Consider the following 26,151-nt stretch of genomic DNA (forward strand, 5'->3'; position numbering starts at 1 on the left):
AGAGCTCGTGGGATTCCAAATCGTGTAACAATGTTCTTCCAGACAAACTTCTTCACATCTACGTCCCGGATGTTCGCCAAGGGCTCAGCTTCAACCCATTTAGTAAAGTAGTCTGTGCCGACCAGCAGGTACTTCTTGTTTCCTATAGCTTTAGGAAAAGGGCCGACAATGTCCAGCCCCCATTGTGCAAAGGGCCAAGGGCTTGAGAGAGGGTTAAGAACTCCTCCAGGTTGGTGGATATTCGGAGCATATCTTTGACACTGATCGCACTTCCTAACGTACTCCTGCGCTTCTTTCTGCATATTCGGCCACCAATAACCTTGCGTTAGTGCTCGGCATGACAGGGATCTTCCTCCTGTGTGGCTTCCACAAATACCCTCATGCAACTCTTCCAGGATTAATTCTGCTGCCTCGGGAGACACGCAGAGCAAATATGGCCCAGAGAAGGACCGCCTATATAGCTTTTTATCTTCGGATAACCAGTACCGAGGTGCTCTCCTTCGTATTTTCTCAGCTTCTACCTTATCTTCGGGCAACACATCACTGTCGAGAAATTTTAATATAGGGTCAATCCAGCACGGCGTCAAACTAGCTTGACGAACTTGGCAAATCTCTTTTTCTGGTGAAGTGGGAGTATGCAAGTCTTCCACGATAATTACCCGTGGGAAATTTCGTGCTGAGGAGGTGGCAAGGGTCGCTAAGGAGTCTGCGTGGGTATTCTCACCTCGTGGAATATGTAATACGTCGAACGACTCGAACTCTGTTCGCATATGCCTAACCCGGTTCAGATACCCTTGCATCCTTGGGTCTCTGGCCTCCAACTCTCCAGTCACCTGGCCAACGACCAGCTTCGAGTCCGAGAACAGTTTCACTGCCTTTCCACCCATTTTATGGACCATGCTCATTCCCATTATCAGAGCTTCGTACTCTGATTCGTTGTTAGTAGCTGAGAACCCCAGCCTTAGCGACTTCTCGATGATGACCTCTTCGGGAGATATCAAGACCAATCCTAGTCCAGCTCCCCGTTGGTTTGCAGCCCCATCCACATATACCTTCCATACCAGCCCTCCTGGCGCGGATATTATGCCAACCGATTTTTCATCCATGTGATCTTGATTCCTACTAACTTCCTCAGGGCACTCAGCGAATTCAGCTACCAGATCGGCGAGTACTTGACCCTTCACAGAGGTGCGGGGCATGTATTTGATGTCAAAAGCACCCAGAATCGTTCCCCACTTGGCAATTTTGCCGGTATAGTCAGCACTTCTAAGTATGGATTTGAGAGGCAATTGGGTCAAAACAACTACAGTGTGAGCTTGAAAATAGTGTGGAAGTTTACGTGTCGCATGGACGACTGCCAGTATGGCCTTCTCTAACGACAGATATCTCACCTCCGCTTCATGGAGGGATTTACTTACATAATATACCGGCCTCTGGACGCCATTGTCTTCTCGCATCAAGACGAAACTGACTGCGTGTGGGGCTACCGCCAGATAGGCATACAACATCTCATCCACTTCAGGGCTAGACATGATCGGCGGTTTGGATAAATAATTTTTCAACTGCTGGAACGCCTCAACACATTCCTCGGTCCATTCGAATCCCTGCCACTTATGTAACAGACGGAAAAAAGGACGACACCTTTCGGCTGACCTGGAGATGAATCGGTTTAACGCAGCAGTCATCCCCGTCAACCTCTGCACTTCCTTTGGATTCCGGGGCGCTTGCAAATTGTTAATAGCCCTAATCTGATCTGGATTAACCTCAATTCCCCTATGGGTCACCATGTACCCCAAGAATTTTCCGGAACCTACACCAAAGGAGCACTTCGAAGCATTCAGGCGCAACCTGTGTTCTCTCAGTATCCCGAAGATGCTAGTGAGGTCCTCCACATGTTCAGTCACTACCTTGCTTTTCACTACCATGTCATCAATATAAACTTCAATACTTCTGCCCAGCTGTGGCTCGAACATTTTCGTCATCATGCGTTGGTAGGTAGATCCAGCATTTTTCAGACCGAAAGGCATCACCTTGTAATGGTAGTTCCCAACCGGGGTCACGAAAGCGGTCTTTTCTTGATCATCGGCGGCTAACGGTATTTGGTGATACCCTTGAAAGGCATCCAAGAAGCTCATCCTAGGGTGGCCCACGGTCGCATCCACTAGCTGGTCAATCTTTGGCATAGGAAATGGGTCTTTGGGGCATGCCTTATTAAGATCCGTGAAATCCACGCACACTCGCCACTTCCCCGTCTTCTTCTTCACTACCACCGTATTGGCCAGCCATTAGGGGTAAAAGACTTCTTTGATAGCCCCAGCCTGTTTGAGCTTGGCAACTTCACTTCGGACTGCCTCGGCATGCTCTCTCGACGGTCGCCGATGAATTTGCCTTCTGGGGGGGAACGGCAGGGTTTACATTGAGTCGGTGACAAATAAAACTTGGGTCTACTCCTGGAGCCTCATAAGGGTCCCATGCAAAGACGTCCACATTAGTTTGGAGAAACTCCAGCAAACTCGCTTTCTCTTGTAGAGGCAACTTGGCCCCAACCCGAAAGAATTTCTCTGGATCATCAGCAACGGTCACCTTCTCCAGATCTTCACATTCTACCCCATTGGTTGGTGCGTCTAAACCTGATGCTGGGATCTTTAATTGCTATGACTCATTATCGGCTGTAGCCGAGGTTTCTGCCTCAGGCCGATGCCGTATAGCCGCTACTTGGCATTGCCGAGCAGCCGCTTGGTTCCCTACTATCTCCAGCACTTGGTCTCCGGATGGGTACTTCACCTTCTGATGCAGGGTAGATGAAACCGCTTTAAGTGTGTGAAGCCAGGGTTTGCCCAGGATAGCCGTATACGGAGAAAAAACATCTACGACAATAAAATCCACCTCCACCACCTCCGTGCCTGACTGCACGGGCAGCCTAATTAGCCCCATTGGAGTGACTAACCTTCCCTCAAAACTGACCAGAGGGGAATTATAGGTTGTCAAGTCCTGCTGCTTCAAACCTAGCCTCTTGTACAAATCCGGATACATCACATCCGCCACACTTCCCTGATCGATCATCACCCTTCGGACATCGTACCCACTGATCCTCAGCATTACCACCAAGGCATCCTCATGGGGTTGTATGGTTCCCTCCAAATCTTCGTCTGAAAAACCCAAAACCAAGGGGACACGCTTCTTGGCTCTCTTCCATGCTTGAGAACGATCCTCGGCCGGGGATCGGGACACCGACAACACTCTGGTGGGGCAAGATCCAGTCCTCCCTGGGGCCGCAAAGATGACGTTGATTGTACCCCGAGGGAGCCTTGATGAAGCATCCCCACGCACCTCGGAACCTGCTTGGTTCGGCCTTCCACTGGAGTGATGCAAGAGCTGCCTTAATTTTCCTTCCCGAACCAACTGCTCCAAATGGTCCCATAAATTTCTGCAGTTGTCTGTCGTGTGTCCATGGTCCTGATGGTAATGGCAATACAAACTCGGGTTGCGTTTTGTAGGCTCTCCTGCCATCCTGTTAGGCCATTTGAAAAATGGCTCGTCCTTTATCTTCTCCAAAACCTGCTGAACAGGCTCCCGAAATACCGCATTAACGACCTGGGCGTCTGCCCAGGCCAACTGGCCAACAAAGTCCCTCCTTGGTCGGTTGTTATTATAACGATCCGACCTGAAATCCCTCCTCTCCTGAGGGATCATCTTGGCCTTTCCTTTCCCCTGAAGCTGATCCTCCTCTATCCTTTTGTACTTCTCTATTCTGTCCATCAGTTGGCGCACACTGGTAACAGGTTTACCCGTCAAGGATTTCCTCAAGTCGTGATCAGCTGGGAGGCCGGCTTTGAAAGTAGTTATGGCCACATCGTCATTCTTCCCTCCTATTTCGTTGAACATCTCCCAGTACCTATCCGAATAACTCTTGAGAGTCTCGCCCTCTCGCATAGACAAGGTCAACAAGGACCCCAGCGGCAAAGGTGTCCTGCTGCATGTAATAAAACGAGCACCAAAAGCCTGGGTCAGTGCTTTGAAAGATCCAATAGAGTTGGCCCTTAAGCCATTGAACCACCTCATCGTCGTCGGACCCAAGCTCGACGGAAAAATCTTGCACATCAGGGCATCATCCCTGGAATGAATAGCCATCTTCTGGCTGTAATAGCTTACATGTTCCACCGGATCCGAATGGCCATCATACAGAGAGAACGTAGGTTGATTGAACCGCCGAGGATGGGTAGCATCATCTATGCTTCTTGTAAAGGGTGACCTGGAAATTTGACTCAAGGCTTTGTTCATGGCATCGTTTCCCAAGCCCCTACTAGTTGGACTTTTATGCCTACGCCTATGGCGACGCTCCCCTTCGTAGGAGAAAGTCTCACTCTGCGGAGTTCTCGATCTCCGCCTATAGCTAGTCCCTTCGTGCATGGCGTAACTCTCTTTTCAAGTCCGCAATTTCACGTTGCAGATCCCCATCATGCTTCACGTGGGAAACGTGGCTCTTCCCGCGTGTACGGGTTCTCGTGGTATGAGTAGTATGTATGCTCCCCTCTTGGACTTCCCTCCGTTCGGGACTTTTTCGAGGACCACCATGCTGAGAGCCCCTTGACTTCGCCTGATGCGGGCTGATATCACCCTGATGCAGCCCCGCTGCGGGGTGAGGCAGTTCCATTCCTTCCATCGAAAACGTTGTATCGGAGGTTGTACAAGATAACACAAGCTCTTCCCACAGACGGCGCCAATTGTAGGGACACAATTTGGTGACGAATCTAAACAGTATTGGGTTCGTACGTAAAAGGCCCAGACAATATGATTTGTAGAGCGTGGGTGTAAAGAACTAGGTTAACTGTGGTATCTACCTCCAAGATTTTCTCTCAAGCCCATACAAGGTTTACCTTCCTTTTCGTTGGTACAATGAACCTTTTTTCTTAAGTCCCTAGTGCAACTCTCCCTCTTTTCTCTTACTTCTTTCTCTCCAGTTTTTTGTGTGTTCTTCTTTTTCCTCGATCCCCGTCTTCATGTTCTTCTTTTAGTTTATATACTCCCCTTCGCGATCCATCCTCGCCGAACACGTGTAGATTGTGTCCGGGGGATTTCTTTCTGTCCCATCTGGCACCTCCTGGAACTTCCTATGGGCAGCTGTAAGGCTGCTTCCCTACTGCTCAGGTATCACCTCCACATTAATGCGGCCAGAGAGTTGGTTGAGAGGTCATTAATGCGGAGGCAGCTATAGTTTCAGATATTTGTTTGCCTTATCTCTTTCATCTTTAGTCGGCTACTCTATCCTTTGAGATGACCTACTTCTGAGATCTGATCGCGGTGAGACCACGTCCTGATCGTCCTCGGACGCGATCGTCCTCGGACGCAAACTGCCGAGGAGCATGGCGTCCTCGGACGGGTACACGGCCTCGGATGGGCCACTGGCCCAACAATCCTCAACCAATTCTGAATCCTATGGGCCTATCAACCGAATGATCCCCACATATCTCATAAAATCATCTCAGAACATAATTTATCTATAGAGGTTTCTTAATTAATTTTTATCTAACACGACTGTGTCTGTTTCTAAATCTTTTTAAAACGGTGTCTAAAAAGAAGAAACAAAACAAGCAATGTTTTCTTTAAGACCCTTTACACTCTGTTTGATGGAAAGAAAAAGGAGAGAAAGCATGAAGTTTTTATGGAATCCATAATTTTTCTTAGTTTGGTTGATATGAGAGAAAAAGAAAGTGGGCTGATGTGGAGGGATGAAGTTACTATGGGATCCATATTTTTGTCATCAGCCAAATTAGGAGAAGGGACAGATTTGGTAGGTGATTTTGAATTTTTCTTTATTAAACTATTAAATAAGGATATTTATTTCATCTTTATTTTTTGGCTTAAAAAATTAAATACATCCTACAATGGACATAAAATTTAGCAGCATCAAATTTATTAGACAACTTAGAACAATAAATAATCTTGTGTATAGATGGCAATAGAGTGGAGTGGTGTTGGGTTATTGGTGCCTTATTGAAATATGTTGAAAAAACTAAAGTATATATATTGTAATATGCTTGACCGTATCATAAAGAGAAATTATCATTGAGTAAATACCATAAATTTAAAACACTACTGTATCCTAATATATATATATATATATATATATATATATGTGCACAAAGAGGATAGTTATCCCTGAACCTTCACATTGTCTATTCCTAATCAATCATAGTTTATCCTTTGACCAATAACGTTTATTCCAAATGTCTATTACTAATTTATTAAAACTTCCAATGAAAAATAAGACCCAACCTAGCAATGACAAAGACAGCCTCATTTACAGATGCAGCCAACAATTTCTATCATCCTGTATGAACAATTTTTTCTTTCCTCATAAAAGTGTACTTAATACCTTACATTCTTTAAAGAATAAAAATTGTCACACACATCCTATTATATACTCATTTTTTAAACTAAAACATATGATCCGAAAACATGATTTCAATTTTGAAATAGTGCTTTCAGATATCGATTTTAGTTTAAAATTTTTTTCAGCTTACCATTTCAGTTTAAAAAATATGTGTGAACACTATTCCTTTTTTATTTTTTAAATATATTTACTCTTCTTAACCAACTTGTCTTTGGATCAAAGTAATCCAATTAAAATAAATTATATATTGCTAGCACTCCTAATATTTGGGAGTGCTTGTCAGTCGTCACTTTAATCCTTTATGTCAGTCGTCAATGTCAGTCGTCACTTTAATCCTTTATGTCAGTCGTCAATGTCAGTCGTCACTTTAATCCTTTAGCATTAATTGTCCAAGTACATGCAAAGCAAGTATAAGATAATATACTATATCAGTGATATGAAAAGCTTACTTTAGAAAGTGTGAACTGGGAATGGATGTACCATTCTCCATCGTTAAGATAATATTAGCATGGTATTATTTAAGTGCTCATCCAACTAATTGCATGTCTTCTCTAAGCAACATCTCAAAATTATTTATTTAATTGAGTTCGAAGACCACGGCAGCAAATTTGTTTCTAGCTAGTTTTCAGCCAACCGCCAACCATGGTTTTGTTGTTTAAACTTTAAGCAAATCTTTTTAATTATGTATTATATTCCGTTCCAACTACTCACGCACGTGCGTAAATATATATATAACTTAGCAACACATGGTTATAGTGTTACACTTAGCCAAAAAACAAACCCATAGTTTTGTTAGTTTCAAATGTTATTTCTTACTGTGTTTTTAGGAACTTCTTTGATTTCTCACTTATACAAAAAATTATTAATTTCTCGATAAATAACAAGCGACCAAATTTTCCAACCAATAAATGCGTGTCATGTCATTGATAAAACCCTTATAATCACTATACTATTGTATGATTTGGGAGTTAGTAGTATTTTTATAACTTTTTTATGGGATATTTTTATAACTTTTTTTACTAAAAAGAAGAGGAAGAAAATAACTAAAGGATAATAAATTGACTCTTTTTTTTTTAGAAGAAACATATAAATTGACTTATACGCTAAAAATCAAATTATTTGTTTAAAGTCATTTTGTATCTTATTTATAAACCAATAAGCCATCAAACAGAGGGAAAATGATCATTTGTATGGATTCATTTCTTATATAGTTCAGATTAGATATAAAAAAATTTAAACGTGTATCACATCAATTAAAATTTTAATACCTTAACAATTTCTACATTGTTATATATTGAAAAGAAAATCTTAACCTCAAATTAATTCTCTTCTTTTAAAGTGAAAATGAAAGGAGGCATCCTATCCCTTTTTATATGATTAAAATCTGGCGGAATCCACTTACACTAAAATAAAAATAAAAAACAAAAACAAAAATAACCAACCAAATCAATCTTATGAAAGATAAATGTTGTTTTTTTGACCAAGCACTACACACAACCTACAATTATTTTCACATAATTTGAGCAAACCAAAAGCTAATTAATTAAACCAAGACATCACCTACACCATTGCAAGCTGATTTTTCTTTGTGTTCTTCCTCATCCATTGTATCAAAAAGTGCTCTACCTCTTGTCTCTGGCAAACATGCTGCAAATAGCCCACAACACCCTATCACCAACCCAAATACCACATAGGATGAAATTCCATCTCTTCTCTCTGCAGCCACTAGCATCGGACTAAACACACCACCAAACACAATTGCTTGTCTCACCAACGAAGTAGCTGAGTTCCTCACACAAGTAGGGAACAATTCTATTGTGAATATGAGTAATATACCGAAAGCAGTACAAGCACTGAAGAAGGATATTAACTCAAGTCCAATCTGCAATCTTGTCCACACCTCACCTTTTAAAGCACACATAATACTGAAAATCCCACTAAGGGTAGTGAAAGCAAGCACAGAAAGTTTTCTGTTCAACTTACCTATAAACAAGATAATGAACATTGAAGATGGTATCTCAGATAAGGCATTTAATGTGACACTGAAGTAGAGATTGAATGACAAGTTTCCTAGGCCTAATGGCATGCCATAGTACACCATTCCAATCCCAAAACCTATCACCATAACCAGTAACAACCTTCGGAAAGCCCATCTTTTCTGCACCAACATCTTTATAGTTGAGTAAACATTCCCATTATTCGACATTTCTTGCTCAAACGAAACCTCAGAAAAGCTCCAACTATGGCTAGGTGGTGCAATGCTTTTCAACGTGGCCACCGCTTCTGCTTTACGTCCACGCACAAGTAGCCATCTGGGTGACTCATGAACAAAGAAGTGAACCAACAAAGAATACAAGATTCCTGGGATAGAAGTCCACAAATAAAGAGATCTCCAAGATGAAATTCTATTCAAATAAGCTATAGCTGGTAGTGATAAGAACCCAATTGTGGAACAAAAGAATCCTGTCACACCCACTTGGCCTCGCCACCTTTTTCCCACAAGCTCAATTGTTAACACAAGGGCAGATGTTCCAATTGTTGCACGGGAAAACCCACAAACCAATCTTAAAGCCGAGTAAACCCAAATGTTGGTGGAGAAGACAGTAAGCAAAGAAGATAGAGACATAGTTAGGCATGAGAGAAAGAGCATGTTTTTGCGACCAAGTGAGGAATCAGCAAGTGTAGCAAGAACAAGTCCACCCACTAGGCAACCCAAGAAGAAAGAAGATGCAGGCAAGCCAGTGATAATGGAAGCAGCACACTCTAAGTTCCATTCTGATATGATTGAAGTATAGGCAGGAAAATCCCATGCCCATGAATTCTTCGGAAGATTGCAAATATTGGAGACTGAGTTACAATCAAGTTGATTAGAAGTACAGTGCCATACCGGGTGTGCATCAGTGAAGACACTAATGAATGTTTGTTGTGCATCAAATATCCATGCAATAGATACAAGTAGTGCTTGGAGGAATTGGGCCCATCCAAAATCTCCTATACACCTTTCAATGGTGGAATCAAGAGATGGATGGTGTTTCTCTAAAGGTGGAGGGCTGCTTTCTGACTTGACAGAGTTGGGTTGGGAGCGAAGTGGTGTTGAATCTGCCATTTACAAATATGTTTATGAGAAGGCAAGAGTTGGTAGTGTGAGAGGAATGTGAATGAATAACAATGGATTTTATAGTTGTTTTAGGCTAGGAGAGAGTCTAACAGGGTAACAGTGTGTGCCAGGTCAAATATCACATTTAATATTAACCTCATGAAAATATTTCATTTGTTCATAAAAAGAACTACTGTTTTTTAATTCTGGCTGGATCTAATAGTCTTAGGATAATGACGCAGCTATAGCTGGAGATGCGCATGTCTGATTCTATTGACCATTTTACATTTATTTTTCTTGTCCTTGTGCCATTTAATAAAATTTTGTCGTTAGGGTCTTTGATCAAGTAGATATTTATGAGAACAGAAACAAAGCATTACAACATAAATTATATCATTAATGAATTATGACAAGATCTTTAAAGTGGATATTCACTAGATTCAAAGAACATAGAACACAAATTTCTCTGAAGCAACAAACGAATTTGAAAGAGCCACATGCATAACAGCATAAGACATTCTGAAAATGAAAATTTATATTAGATGATTAAAATAATCTAAAAACAAAAACTGAAATTAGCCAGCTACTAAAAAGATAACATGACCACTCCGGAATTGCTTCACGACGCTGATGTTTTAAAAGAAAACATATGCTGAGATGACTTGGGATATCTGCATGCCGGATTTGAGCTGCGACTTAGGAGAAGAAGATGATATCGATGACATGGAATCCCATGCATGTACCGTTGAAGAAGACACACAACGCTGAACTCCACCACAGCAATAACAAGGATTTGAACACAGAGGACTGGGAAATACAGGTGACTCTAGAAATGAAGCGTAAACTTGCTGGGCCATGGCAAACGAGCATCATCCTCAAACTCATGGGAAGACCTCTCAGATATCGGGCACTCCAAACCAGGTTAGCGAGTATTTGGCGACCCTCAGGTATGACTCATTTCATTGATATTGGATATGGCTTTTTTATTATGCGTTTTGAAGAGACAAAGGACTACCACCATGCGCTCATGGATGGACCATGGTTTGTGGGCGACCAATACCTACACGTGCAGGCATGGGAAGCAAATTTCCACCCGCACATAGCCAAAATTTCAACTACGGCAATTTGGATCCGTTTGGAACAATTGCCTATAGAATACTATCATACCGAGTTTCTCAAACATGTGGACCATAAACTAGGAAAACTTCTAAAGGTGGACGCCATAACTAGTGCCGCCATTCGAGGGAGATATGCTCGGCTATGTGTCCAAATAAACATGACTAAACCGCTACCGAAACGAGTTAAAATTGTCTCCTTTTGGCAAGACATTGTCTACGAAAACCTTCCCCTGCTTTGCTACCCGTGTGGACGAATTGGCCACCGCAAAGCTCACTGCTTCGAGGGCCTCACTGAAACTCCAACCATGACCCCTCTTCGAAGGCCACCTTCCGAGACTTCGCCATGTGGTATGCAGCACCAACGTGATGCACATACCCCAGTAAAACCACGTGTCCCACCCACTTCACCTCAGGTCCATGTGCTGCGCAATCCGTATGTTGGTTCAGCGAAGGGACAGCCACTTGAGGGGTTGACACAGCCAGTTGGATTTCACTGAGATAAGGTGGCATTAAACGGTAAATCCTAGCTTTTACTTTAGCCACGTGAGGTGGACACGGACTGCATGCAACCAACTTGCATGAACACCTATCCCCGTACTGCACAGAATGCACCATCCTATCAAACCATGCATTTTGTGGAGAACACCAACGCTGCTAACCAGTTTGCCCCCACACAGCCAGAACAACTCTTGCACAATGCCTCCCTCATCGGACCACAGCTCCACGACTCCTACATAGACAAACCCCAACCTGCCCCCACACAACCAGAACAACTCTTGCACAATGCCTCCCTCATCGAACCACAGCTCCACGACTCCCACACAGACAGACCCTGACCTGCATCTCACCCCGACTCACCACAATCTCCCACCTCTCCCTGCCACTCCCAACATGAACACACCTTCATCTTTCCCCCACGACCAAGCCCAGGAGATGGCGAACCTCGAACAAATATGGAGTAGCCTCTCTCTAGGCCGCTCCAACGACGAGACGGCGACATATGTCTGAATATTGGTTCACCCACGAACTGCACTGGTATGGAATCAAGAAACGCAGACACCAAGTCTGCCCATGTTGCGCAAACCAACACCCCAACCTACTCCTTACCATACTCCATGGACTCATGTCCGAGTGCGCCGGTCGATGCACCCACATCAAGCCCCGGAAAGCCATTCTCGAGCTTCACCAGTACGACAGCGAAGCAATCAAGCGAGCTCAACCAGTGTGGACTCTCCCGACCCACTGCCTGTAGCCATTTTCCTCTTCCTGGATCTCAGTGAAATAATCATAGGACTAAGAGAGGATGAACCCAGCCTGTACATAATCATGTTCTCAAACCAAAGCCTTCCATTTGTCGTGTTCGACATGCACTAGGCGAGGCTCGGTGAAGTGGCACCAATGTATCGCATCCAGACCACCACAACAAGGCATCAGTGCCTCACTCCATCTGCAGCAAGGACCTCGATCATAGGGGGAGCCCCAAATGACTACCTCAATCCTAATACTTCACCAATGAAAATGATTGCTTGGAACTGTCATAGTGAGACTTTTCGAAACCATGCCTATGAACTCCATCGTAGGTATCACCCTAATATTCTGATCATTATCGAGCCTCGCATTGCCGAAGCAAGGGTTCAAGCTGTGATTAACACACTTCCGTACACTCATTCTCACCGAGTGGATCCTATTGGTTTCTCTGGAGGCATCTGGCTGCTATGGAATGAAAGCCCTTCCCTCTAGATCGAAATTATCACTCATAGCAAATATAGCATCCACGCTTTGGTGAAGGTATCCTCTCCCTCTGTAACTTTTTCACTCACTGCCATATATGCCTCATCTAATTTTACTAAGCGTAAATTGGTTTGGGAATATTTGCAAAATCTAGCTACAGTTATTTCTTTACTGTGGGTTCTCTTGGGTGATTTTAATGATATGCTTTCAAATGATGAAAAAATGGGAGGCTTACCTATTAATAGATATTGTATAACCGCTTTTAGAAATTGCATGGATAGGTGTGGTTTCATGGATCTTGGCTTTCACAGTCCTCATTTTACGTGGACTACAAAAAGCCCGATATGGCAAAACAATATTAAGGAATGGTTGGATAGAGGGTTGGGCAATGCTGACTGGACACTGATCTTCCCTGTTGCTAAAATCCACCACCTACCTAGGGTTACATCTGACCACTGTCCCATTATGCTTATCACTGACCCCTTAGCACCAAAATCCTCCAAGCCTTTTAGGTTTGAGCAAATGTGGCTTACTGATCCTACCTTCTCTTCCCTTGTGAAGGATAGCTGGAAAACTTCCGAAACACTCCCTTCTGCTTCCTCCCCCTTGTCTAGGTTCCCCCGACGCCTTGATTTCTTAACCAATAACATTCGCACCTGGAACACTAACCATTTTGACAATTTATTCCAGCGCAAAAATCGTATTTTAGCTAGGATTCGGGGCCTCCAACTGGCCTTAACTAGGCTTTTTTATACTCTCTTGAGCAACAACTAGCTCAAGAATATAACACTATTCTCCATCAAGAATATTTATATTGGCAACTCAAATCTTGAATCTTGTGGCTAAACTATGGTGATGCCAATACAAAGTACTTTCACCTAAAAACCATCCAAAGACAGAGCCATTTAAGGGTGACTACTTTAAAAGATGACATAGGATTATCGCTGACTGGAGAGCCCTTAACCCAACATATTAATAATACTTTTAAAAAATTATTTCAGGCTACGTCTCCTCATATGCGCCCTACACCTAGGACTACGAGGCAGGGTAGTCAATGTAGTCCTTTTCTTACTCATGCCCGCTCGTTAGCCTGTATTCCCTCTCCTGCGGAAATCGTTAGAAACCTTAGGGAACTCCCTCCTCTAAAGGCACCTGGGCCAGATGGCTATCATAAGCTTTTCTTCCAACAAAATTGGTCTAGTTTGGGCCCGAGTATAATTCAAGTTCTTTAGGAAATTTTTGAACAGCTTACCATACCTCCAAACTAGGGCCTCACAAACCTGGTACTTATTCCAAAAGTGGCTCATCCTGAACTAATCACCCAGTTCCGTCCAATTAGCCTTTGCAATACCCTATATAAATTACTTTCTCAAATCATTGTGCAACGACTTAAACCTTATATTGTAGAGGTTATTAACCCCTGCCAAGTTGGGTTTGTGCCAGGTCGCCGAACAAGTGATAATATTATCCTCATCCAGGAAGTGATTTGAACATTAAAATCTAGGCAAGGTCAAGCTGGATATATGGCTCTTAAATTGGACCTTGAAAAAGCCTATGATCGGTTAGAATGGCCTTTTATTTGGGACACCCTAGAATTCTTTCACATGCCACCAACCTTCATAACTCTTATAGTGAATATGATCTCCTCAACTCGGCTCCATATTCTATGGAACGGGACTCCTCTCCAGGAAGTGGCGCCAAGTCGGGGAGTAAGACAAGGTGACCCTCTGTCTCCATATTTGTTTATCCTTTGTATGGAACGGTTGTCTCTCCAATTGGAAGAGGCTGTCCGTAGTAAATGCATTCACCCTATAAATTTTAGGGCTAGTGTACGCCTCTTGCATTTATTTTTCGTCGTTGATATCTTTCTCTTCACAAAAGCCATGACTAGGGACTGCAAAAATTTATGCCAAATTCTACACAAATTTTGTGATTCATCTGGCCAATTCATGAGTGTTACCAAATGGAGACTATGGTTTTCCCCTAGTACCCCTAGGCGAATAAAAGAGCAAGTGGCTGGAATATTTGGGATTCCCACCACTAACCGCATTGGTACCTACCTAGGCACACCTATATTCACCTCCCGCCGCACGGCACAATCTTACCAATACTTAGCAGATAATATCTGATCGCGAATTAAAGGCTGGCAAGTCAAATATCTATCGATGGCTGGCAGGGCCACCCTCGTCAAAGCCTCTGTGACTACCATCCCGATCTAAGCCATGCAAATCACGCTCCTTCCACAAAAAATTAGTCACCAAATAGACAAAATGAGTTGTAACTTCCTTTGGGGGGATACTGAACGTCACAGAGGCTGCCACACAGTCAAATAGGAGATTGTCATGCTACCCAAGGAGGCGGGAGATTTGGGTATCCCATCCACCTGGCATAGAAACCATGCGATTCTCATGAATCAGGCTTGGCACCTATATACCAATCCCACTATGCTATAGGTCTAGGTGCTCAAAGGTAAATATTTTCCACAGTCAACTTTGTTTACTAGCCCGTGTAACTCAAGAGGGTCGCATATTTGGACCATTTTCTCACTAGGAGCAAAGTTGCTTCGACAAGGCATGAGTTGAATAGTAGGAGATGGCCAAACTATTCGCCTATGGAAGGACCCTTGGCTCCCTCACAGCTGTCTTCATAGCTATATCGAGGGGCCCCTCCTCCTTCATGATGAAGACTATCAGGTCCATTCGCTGTGGACCAACAAGACATGGTCTTTTGAGGCTCTCAATATCCCTCTTCCCACCCAACTTCAAAACCTCATTCAAGGTATTCCTGTGCCACAGTATGCTCAACTAACAGATACTTTCCTATGACCCCACAACAATGGTACTTGTTCGGTAAAATCCACCTCAAAATTTCTTTTTCACCAACACCATGCACCATGGAATAAACCTCAATGGAACTGGATTTGGGCTTAAACCTGCCCCTAAAAGATTCAAATTTTCTTATGGAAGGCTATGCACAACCGATTGCCCACTAAACAATTCCTAGCTTTTGGGCGTCCACATGTGAATACTCATTGTCCCCAGTGTCATACCTCGGAAACAACCATCCACATTTTACGCGACTACCCCTGGACGAAAGAGATCTGGCAACAATCCCCAGGAATCTTGCCCCTGAACTTCTTCCGAATGTCGTTGCAAGACTGGTCACGGTACAATGCAATGACGACTATTGTTATCCTGCCCCATCAAATTCCTTGGCATGTATATTTCCCCTTGACTTGTTGGAATATTTGGTTAGCTCGTAATGGACGGATTTTCAAGGATCAATCTCGATCCTAACATAGTATTATCTATTCCTCCATACACGCAGCTACGGAATTTTACTACCTAGCTAGCACTATCAGGCAGACCTAGGTCAAAATCCTCCGAAATATATGCTGGCATATGCCCCCCAACCCCTTTATAAAAATTAATACTAATGGAAGTGCCTTAGGTAATCCGGGTATAGCAGGAGCTGGGGGAATTTTGCGGAATCATTTGGGACAATGGATATCAGGATTTTCTCTCCACGTGGGACTAGCAACAAATAATATGGCTGAATTATCCGCGACCAGGCAGGGCTTGGCCATGGCTTGGACTCTGGGATTTAAATTTATTTACCTAGAACTTGACTCAAAAGTGGTAATTAATTGTTTAACAAATCCCAATACGAGTTTCCCTACTAATATGATGCCTTTAATTTGTGATTGCAGGAACCTTTTAGAGTAGGACTGGGAAGTGCGTATGCAGCACATTTACCGTGAAGCAAATGAATGAGTGAACGCTCTGGCAAAGCAGGGAACTCACCAACAAAATCTTTTGACTGTCTATAGTACATGTCCCAGTTTTGTATATGTTAACTATGGAAGGGATTTGGGGGGCCTGGGCGTGACTAGACTATGTGCCCCAGGCTCAGATGTTGGTGATGTATGAACATTATATATTTTAAATAAGACCTCCCGTTTTCCACCCAAAAAAAAAAAAGAACATAGAACACCAAGTTTGAATCTAGTTTTATTTATTTATTTTTAATAAAAGGTTAAAATCACCAAGTTTAAACTTGATACCTCTAAAGGTTAAAAATTCTTTTGTTTGAGGCATCTTCAATGAGATAGGCATACTAATTAAAGAGCACACTTGTGATCTGATGAGAGTATATATTAGGTGACATGCAGGCTCAAAATTACTTATTTTTGTGACTCTAACTTTGGATTTTTTTTTTTTTTGGGTCGATTTTGCTAATATTTACATATTTAATGTCTTAATTTAATTTATTTTTAATTAATTAATAAATTAATTATGATATCATTATAGTTTGATGCCGGTCCAATTTTAAATACTTCGAACCTTTCTCATTTTTGTTTCCTTGAACTGTTCGGTTTTCAAAACATTGAGTAGGTGGCGTGTAAACTCAAAATTGATTATATTTGACATCTAGACTTCATATTGTTTATATTTGTGATTTTTAAATCAGCATTTCTTGGAATGATTGTACATGACTCTAACTTTGGCAGGAACACTAGAACATGCATGGACTAAACCCTTGACAATATTATTGACTCTTTTAAGAGTATTGTTATAATCATAAATTTTTCTATAATATTTTTATAAACTATTAAGGTAGCAAATTCTTATTGATTCATGTAAGGACGCGATTCGTGGCGGACCGTAACAGTGTCGGGTTCGCACGTGAAAAGGCCCCTAACAATATCATTTGTAGAGCGTGGGTTTGGAAGGCTAGGCCTTGGTTGATAGGCGGTGGGTTTTTCACGGTGTTCGTACCAGTTTAAGTTTTCCTACACCCCTGGAGTCTTTCTCCTGGAGGTGGGCTGGGAGGCTCAGGTTTCTGGCCATTTTTCCCAACCCCCTCTATAGATTACTTACTCTTCCTTTTATACTAGCTCGCGTCCACTGTCCTTCGTCCACGCGTAGGGTTAAACTTTCCAAGATTGATACTTGTCCCATCAGTCCATACTCAAAGTCGTTGGGGATGGTTGTAAAAGCCAAAGAATGCGGCTCTGTCGGGTTCAGAACATTAAATGGCAATAACAGCAGCTTTCCCTGGATATTTTAGATCTTTCTTTCATGTTCCAGTCCTATACCGTTTTTACCCTTCCCTTTGGAGGTACTGTGGGTCTGCCGAGGACTGAACTACCCTCGGCGGTACCCAAAGGCTATTTCGTTGAATTTGGGCCATAATCCTCCTCGGCCTGGGCCTTTGGACTCTCCCTGGGTAGAGGGGCCTGGCCCATAAATCATTTGCGCCCCACAATTCATATTTGGGCCTACTAATTACATTATTTTTTTACTTATCAACAATCACTCATCACATCATTATTTGTAACAAGTTTATAGTTCTAGTATTTTCCTCATTTTAAAGACCAAGTCTAAAACAAAATATACAAAACCCAAAATAAACAAAATTACCCATTCTAAAACTTTTTTTTTAAAGAAAAAAAAAATATATATATATATATATTAAGCCTAGCCAACTAATTTTACCTAAAATAAACAATCTGGCTCTTTAAAAAATTTTAAACAGCCAGTAACTAAACGGCTAAGCAGTAGCAGAGTTGGAAGCCAAAATCACTATACACAACCAATAACAATGTCACTCCCCTCACTCTAAGTTTTGACTCCGTCCCTGCGTACATGAAGATGAACAAGAAGATATCCATGATCATAATGACTGGCCAAGGGATGGTTATCCCTGGACCTTCCCTTTGTCTATTCATAATAATCAACCCCGCATTATAAAGAAAGCATCATTAACACGTGCTGCCAACCATTTATTTCTTCTGGCATCTTCCACCTTAAATGTAATCTCAAAGCACGTGTACGTATGGTGTAAAGGGTAATTTAGACCTCACAGTTTCTAAAGATATTTTATTTTTTTTTCCCAACTTTTTTTTTTTTAAATTTATCCAATAACAATACATTATACTACTAACACGCCAACAATGGTAATCAACTTACACTAAAATAACATATGAAACAAGTAACAATGATATAAGAATGAGGTTGCGATTATAACCTCTTCCTCTCAGAAATCAAGATGAGCATAGCATAATTAAAAATGTTATACTAGTCTCCATGTGTCAAGGGCTTCACATTGGCAATTTCATCCTTTCCTTCAATTTGGAGATGTTTCAATCTTCCTAATTTTTATTAGACAAAAGAAAGAAATATCATGAAACTGTTCTCTTAAGATAATTTTTGTCTCTTTAAAGACTTCTTAGAGCATTAGCATTGAGGTGTAAATATCTCCCAGTTACTATTTTACAACTTAAATCATCTAAAATCCATTTTATTTGGGTTTATAAACTTAAAAGAATTTGCAATCTATGAACAGTAAGGTTGCATTTATGCAACCTTAATATTCATATGTTGTAAAAAATATATATTATTTTAATCTCGTAGTTGTGTCTGAAGAGAAAAATTGAGTGAGAGGAAAAAAAGAGAGAATAATACTTTTTATTATTTTATTAGATAATTTATATTATTTTATTGAGTTGTATGTAAAAATAAAAACTAAGACGTAAAATGAGTTATAAAATAGATTGGTAAAATAGATAAAATAATATTTGTGGATACAAAATAGGTTTTTTTTTTTTTTTTTTTTTTTTTTTTAATCTCCGGATGGTATGCTCTTAGCTTTTACCTAACACAACTGTGTGTGTTTCTAAAGCAAGTATTCTATTGCTTTTTGAAACAGTGTCTAAAGAAGAAACAAAACAAGTAATGTTTTCTTTGAGGCTACTTGGAAGGGGAGAAAAATGAGGGAAAGCGAGAAGTTTTTGTGGGACCCATCAGTATAGTTTCGTTGACATGAGAGAAAAGAAAGTGGCCTTATTGGAGGGATGAAGTTACTATGGTATCCATAGTTTTGTTATTAGCCCAAATTAAATGAAAGGAGAGTACAAGGGAGAGAGTTCGTAGGTGATTTTGACTTCTTATATTTTAAAATTATTAATATGTAAAAATATACTTTTGGTACTTATATTTTGGTCCTATTTTTGTTTTGGCTCTCACTTTTTAGCCGCGCCTATCTGAATCTTTGAAAACGAAAAAACATATCTATTTTAGTCATTGTCGTCAACTTATTAACAAAAAATTCATTCATGAAAAATGGAGCGTTTTGTTGGCAAGCTTTGCAATTAAAAAAATAAATAATTGATTCTAGGGGCCATTAGTCCAATTCACGTCATATCCATATTAGGAAAAAAAAAAAAAAAAAGAGCCATGTCAGGTTACAAAATAAAAACAAAATTATGAACTTATAATTTTAAAATAATTAAATTTTTTTCTTGTCATTTGTTTGTTTTTTTGCAAGAATATATTCATGTTCATGTTTATGTGTTCTTCCGTGTTACTGTTCAAGTTCTTCATGTTCTTTCCTCCAAATAACATGTTTGGTTGCCCAAAAAAGTAAAAAATCATAATTAAACATAACAAAACATATAAATCTCAAAGAGCTGATAAATCTTAAAGAACAAACCCGGAAACACAAAAAACACAAGAACCCAGGAACTCAAAAAACCCATAACTCTCAAAGAATAAATCCAACCAACCATTGGCAAATCACACCCTCGACCACCACGATAGATCACACACACATATTGCACTTAGCAACCCATGGTTATGGTGTTACACTTAGCAAAAAAAAAAAAAAAAACATAGTTTCGCTAGTCTCAGATGTTTTTTCTTAAAATATTTTTTTAATAACTTGTTTGATTTCTCGCTTGTTTGAGAAATTATACATTCCTCAATAGAACACATGTCACCGATTTTTCAAACTAAGAAATGTGAGTCATGTAACTAACAAAACCCTTAAGCACTACACTTAAATGAATACAAATCCTTTATATATAATATATATATGTGTGTGTATTGTATTTCACTTCATTTTTCACCAATCACAACTTATCATGTGTTTGATATTTTTCCATTCTAAACCTTAGCTGTTTTATAAGAAAAGTCAAATAAATACATGACAAATTATAATTGGTAAAACATAAAATTATGATGATCACTATATAAGTCTACAATTAATATATAGGTGAGTGGTCCGCAGGTTGTCAGTTTGTTTATGTCTATGGGTGTGTAAGCTTGGTGGATTGTGAGCATGTGGTTTATATTCAGAATATCTTCTTTGTCCTAAGATTATTGTATAATTTTTGCTTTGTTTAATAAGCACACAAAAGGGCACACTCTGTTGAACATGATGATTGACTAAGGGGATAGTTATCCTTGAAACTTGTCTTTATCCAATTAGCTCAAATGATAAAGTATCTTGTCATTGAATAAGAGATTATAATTTAATTTATGTCTACACAAAAATTCAATTGATATACCAGTCATATAATAAAAAACCATTATCATGAAATGGACATCATAAATATAAAATACTATCATATCTATAAATAAATAAAAAAACTAGCATATCCCTGAACTTTCCCTTTGTCTATTCCTAATAAATTATAGTTTATCCCTCAAATAATAACATTTATTCGGTTTGTCTACTACCAAATTATTAAGACTTGCCTTCAAACACAAGAACCAACCTGGCAATGACAAAGACAGCCTCAATAAAATGCGCAGCCATCAATTTCTATCTTCTAGCATCAATTGAACTCACCAAGAAAATTATCTCCCAGCTCAAGTGTATGTATGGTGTAGTTTTTTTCTCCCCTTATAAAAGTGTTTTTAAGACCTCACCTTTTCTAAAAACATTTTCTCCCCTTACCCAACTTGCTTTTAGATCAAAATATTCCAATACAAATATATTATACAATTGTAGCATTCCTATCAATAATTTCGCAGTGCTTGTCACTTCAATACTTTTTAGCATTGTCCAAGTACATGCACAGCAAGTACGAGATAATATATTATACCAATGACGTAATAAGCTTTATCCATAAGAAATTGTGGGCTGGGAATGGATCGATGTACCATTTATCCATAAGAATGATAATAATAGCATAATATTTATTATGCTATTATTATCTTCTTTTTTTTTTTTTTTTTTGGTTAACAAAAATGGGATTTTATGGTTATATTACACCCTCGGGCAAGGCGTTAGTCCGGCATGGGCGCAACCCATTTTCCTATCAGACCGTGTGGGGGGTCAACCCCATTAAGGATGCCCACCAACAGACTCCTGCGAGCAGTGGGACTCGAATCTAGATGTGGTGCACGAAGTGAACGAGTCTTACCCACTCAGCCAAGCCCCGTTGGCCTATTATTATCATTCTTATGGATGAAATAATGCTAGTAATAGCATAATTTCATCCAACTAATTGTCTTGTCTAAGCAAAGCTCAAAAGTATTTATTTAATTGAATTCGAAAACCTCGGCAGCAAATTTGTTATTACTAGCTTGTTTTCAGCCAACAGCCAACCATGGTTGTGTTGTTTAAACAATTCCATTTAATAAATCTATGTATTATATTCCGTTCCAACTGCTCACACACACATATAGATCTGTGTCTTGTAATTAACAAAATCCTCGTAATCACTGCACTTAAATGTATGATTTGTGAGTTAAAAGTATTTTTATAACTTTTTTACTCATTCATAGATTTGATCTCTCAATAGGATTATCTTACATGACCTTCTTACCCAATAAATAAATTTCACGTAATCAAGCAAAATCCTTATCATAATTCTATTGTATGAGCAATGTAAGTTCACATCTTAAAGGCTGTTTGTCGTGAGGGTTTGAAAAGAGAATTCGTTTATTCAATTTTTTTTTTTTCTTTCCTTTTTCATGGACACGAATTAAATAGTAATTCAAGATTTCTAGTATCATAAATTTCCTACGTGACCAATTGTAACTGGCTAATTGTCACTTTTACTTAGACCAATCATTTTTTTTTTCCTACTAAATTAGAACCCCATTCACATGGGTTGTTCTACGGTACCCCCATTTTTTTAGGGGGTACGGTGTCCACTCAAATCTTGACCCTCAATTGTAATAATTTTAATCCTAACCATATATTTAATTTTAGTGAATACTGATTACCGGAAGAGCAAGTTTCCATATAAAAGCAAAACCTAAAAATAAATAAATAAATTAATTAAAACAAAAACAAAACATATCTATTTCTCTATCACGTTCACTCAATTCTAGGGGCGAACCAAGCTTTCTATCCATCGATCTCCTTCCCACATTCCATGGATTTGCTAACCGGTAAAGGTAAGGATCAAAACTATACGCTAATTTCCAAATGATCAGTTTGGCTACATATCATTCCTCTCTCTATTTGATTTTGATATGGTCAAATATGGGTATTGGGTATCACTAGCGGCTCTACTTGTATGTGAATGTGGTCCTCACTTGTCAAAAAAAAAAAAAATTATACATGCAAAAAATATATATATATATATATATAAATAATTAATTTCCACTAATATGTTTTGTGACCACCCTAACTTAAAAAAAATGTATATATATGTGGGGGCCGGTTAATCAGGAGGTACTATTAAGGCTGTACTAACTGGACCAATGGCCCAATCTGAGGACATTAGCTAGTCCGAGGATGTCCAGATAAGATTATAAGGAGAAACAGAATAAAGAGAAAGATAATATGAGATAAGCCCAACGAGTGTCCGAGGAGAAAATTCATCTCGACAACAAGAGTTCGAGGTCAGTAAGAGTGTCATATCATCACAGACTTCCTACGAAGTTACATCACAATTAAGAGTTAAATGTTGGACAAGGGGTAAGAAAGGAGAAGGGCAACAAATATTTTCAAAAAGGTGCTATATTCGCATTAAATGCCTCCCAACTAACTTTCTGGCCACATTAATGTGGAGGTGATGCCTAAACAGTGGTCAAGCAGCCTTACAGGGGAGGCGTTGGATGGGACATGAAGGAATTCCCAAAATCTGACCTACACGTGTATGGTAAGGATGATACCAAGATTGTAGTATATAACATGAGAAGATATACTAAAATGGGGGGGGGGGGATCAAGGAATTTTTACAAGAAGCCGGTGAACTCTTGTAACTTTGTTGATAAACAAGACAATATAATATAAGCTCCTGAGGCTACTCTGAGGATAGACTTTCTCATCTTACTTGTGTTTAATAGCCTTGAATTAGCAAATTTTATCATTTTTCTTCTTAAGTAGGTCTAGTTCTGTCATTCACGCTCTACAAATTTATTGTTTGGGCTTCTTAGGCTAAAACCCAACCCTATATTGGGTCCAATCCAATTTCAGTCCTTACAATATATATATATATATATATATATACTTTCAAAAATATATTATATACTAAATTAACCTATTTTGACCACCATAATAAAAATATTGAACAACTTTACTTGAGAATCAAATAATTTGAGTTCAATATATATAAGAGTAATGCTACGTACATCCATAAAAGTTTTACAATAATTTCACAATAAATCTGATGTGGTAAGCTGTTACTAATTTTAATTCGAGTTCAATATTGACATGTTTTACTGACTAATAACAGGCTAACAACTTATTGCATAAGATTTGTTATAAAATTGTTGTGATTACTTTATGATTCTCATATCATCATTTTCAATTTGCTCTTTATCTTTTATTAGTCTATTTTTTTTCTTATTCTCTTTGTTAGTACCAAAAAAAATATATAATATTTCATGTATTTGCTTTTTTTTTTTTGAAACGTTGATATATTCAAATTGTCTTTTTATTAAATTTTGTATAATTTAAGTTTCTTAATAACCACCCTAAAAAGAATTTCTAGAACCGCCACTGTTGGGTATAGCGATTCATAAAATTATTGGGATATGTTCTTAAAAGATTCTTCTTCTCAAGCTCTATTTTGACATTTTTGGTTCTCCTTGAAATAGGTTGAGCTTTGCGATGATGATGAGTTTCTTGTTCTAGCCACTTGTGATGGGATTTGGTTAGTTGGTTTCCATCTAGGTTCTCTTATTAATGTATTTTTTTTCTTTCTAATTTGTGAAATTTACTCTAAATGCTGTTAGGGACTGTATTTGTTAAGTGGTACTTCTGAATTCAAAACTTTGTGAATTTAGTGAAACTGTAGATGGTCTGATGTCTATGATGATAAACTAGGCTTTAGGTGTTTGCCATTGCTTTACTGGTTTTCTTGGAAGTGCTTACAAGTCCTGAGGGCACATTCAGTGCAAAAGAGAATTGGAAATCTGCTTCTTGGATTTTAATCGCAGGAACCAGTTGTGATAACTTATGTTCATTACTTTTGATAATGTCGTGGGCATCATTTTAGCTGCTAAACCCATGGGTCTTCAATTATTTTTATTTTCAATTGTTTAGAAAAGTTGGTATTGGCAATTCGGCACATAATGTGAATTAGAATGTTCACCTATACATTTTATAGTGGTGGAAGAGTTCTGCAGGTGTCTGTCACAATTGGACATTAATGTGATCAACTACAGATTTTAAACTCTGGTTGGATCTAAAATTAATAAAATAATATTGTAGCTAGCTAGCAATGTATGGCAGCTTCTACTGACCATTTTACAATTATTCTCTTGTTTCTGTGGGATGCAATTAATTTATACCAAATATTGTATTATTATGACAAGGTGTTTATGAGTCAATATCCGCTGGATTCAAAGAACATTAAACACCAAATTTGAGCCTTTTTTCTTTTCTTTTTTTAATTCTCCAAAAAAAAGAACCTTTTTATTTTTATTATCATTATTTATTTATTGGAGAAACAAAACACCAAGTTTGAACTTGATACAATAGAATGCCTTCTTTGTCCTAAAATTATATAATTTTGGCTCTGTTTAGGGACACTAAAAGAGCACACTCCCAGGAACATGATGACGGGATTGCTACATTTTTTAATCACAAAAATATGTAGAGGTGTGATGATATTTATACCAAAAAATTATTTCATTCACAAATGCATAAATCTCGTCAAATTCCACATCTTCATAAAAGAAAGGGAAGAGAAAAACCCAAAACATAAGCTATAAGTGTGTAGTTTGAGGGAGAATCCATTTTGTATCAAATAAAGATACAATTGTATAAAGAGAGTTAGTAAGTAAACTATGTAACTTTGCTTATGTCTTTCGTGAAAAAGAGAAGGGGGAGAAAACATTTATTTATGTTTTGTTTTGTTTGGCAACTGGCTTGCAATTCAGAAGAAAAAAAAAAAATATATATATATATATATATATAGTGGTGCTTAAATTTAAGGATATGGATGAGAAGTTACAGTAGTGGTTTTATAGTATGAGCCTTTTTCTTTTTCTTTTTTTTTTTTTAAATAAAGAAGAGATTTGGGGAAAAGAAAAAGAAAAATAACCGTGAGATTAGAGTAAGGAAACTTGAAATTTTATTGAAAATAAAAAGGGACAAAAAAAAAATAAGTCTTGATAAAGGAAAAAAAAAAAAAAAAAAAAGTAAACAGTAAAAACGTGGAATTTGGGAGAGATAGGAGAGTTGAGGATATGGAATATAGTAGTGATTTTTTAATGGTAGGAGTTTTTAATTTTTCAAAATAAAAAAGAGAAGATTTGGGGGAAAAAAAAAAAAAACCATGAGATTAGAGTAAGGAAAAAAATAATTAAAACATGGGGTGAGTGGAATATGGGAGAGATGTGAGAGTTGAGTTTAAAAAACCCACTGGAAAAGTGATCCTATTTTGTAGGGAATTAGAGATATATTTTTATCAAAATGTCCTATTTAAACTTAAGGGTGTAGGGGTATTTTTGAACCACACAATTGAGGATTTCAAACAGGGAAAGTCCCTTAAATAATAGTGTAGATAATAAAAATAAAATTATATTTTTTTCTTTTTTTCTTTTTTTGAAGTGAAGTGA

General features: G+C 38.9%; 2 protein-coding genes across 2 annotated transcripts; one reads left to right on the forward strand and one right to left on the reverse strand.

Moving 5' to 3' along the window:
• Window positions 1-7,937: 7,937 nt before the first annotated feature.
• On the reverse strand, window positions 7,938-9,500 carry LOC115986209 (organic cation/carnitine transporter 3-like). Its single transcript, XM_031109061.1, has one exon. It carries the CDS (start codon window positions 9,498-9,500, stop codon window positions 7,938-7,940), a length of 1,563 nt encoding a protein of 520 aa, XP_030964921.1.
• A 709-nt stretch (window positions 9,501-10,209) lies between these two features.
• LOC115986210 lies at window positions 10,210-11,106 on the forward strand. The gene has a single exon (XM_031109062.1). The coding sequence runs from the start codon at window positions 10,210-10,212 to the stop codon at window positions 11,104-11,106; it is 897 nt and encodes a 298-aa protein (XP_030964922.1).
• The last annotated feature ends 15,045 nt before the right edge of the window (window positions 11,107-26,151 follow it).

This window comes from Quercus lobata, chromosome 4 (genome assembly GCF_001633185.2).
Source record: "Quercus lobata isolate SW786 chromosome 4, ValleyOak3.0 Primary Assembly, whole genome shotgun sequence".
Classification (NCBI taxonomy): Eukaryota; Viridiplantae; Streptophyta; class Magnoliopsida; order Fagales; family Fagaceae; genus Quercus; species Quercus lobata.

Bases quoted from the DNA above. Each gene is read 5' to 3' on its own strand.
- LOC115986209 (XM_031109061.1), bottom strand. From the start codon at position 9,500: ATGGCAGATTCAACACCACTTCGCTCCCAACCCAACTCTGTCAAGTCA.
- LOC115986210 (XM_031109062.1), top strand. From the start codon at position 10,210: ATGACATGGAATCCCATGCATGTACCGTTGAAGAAGACACACAACGCT.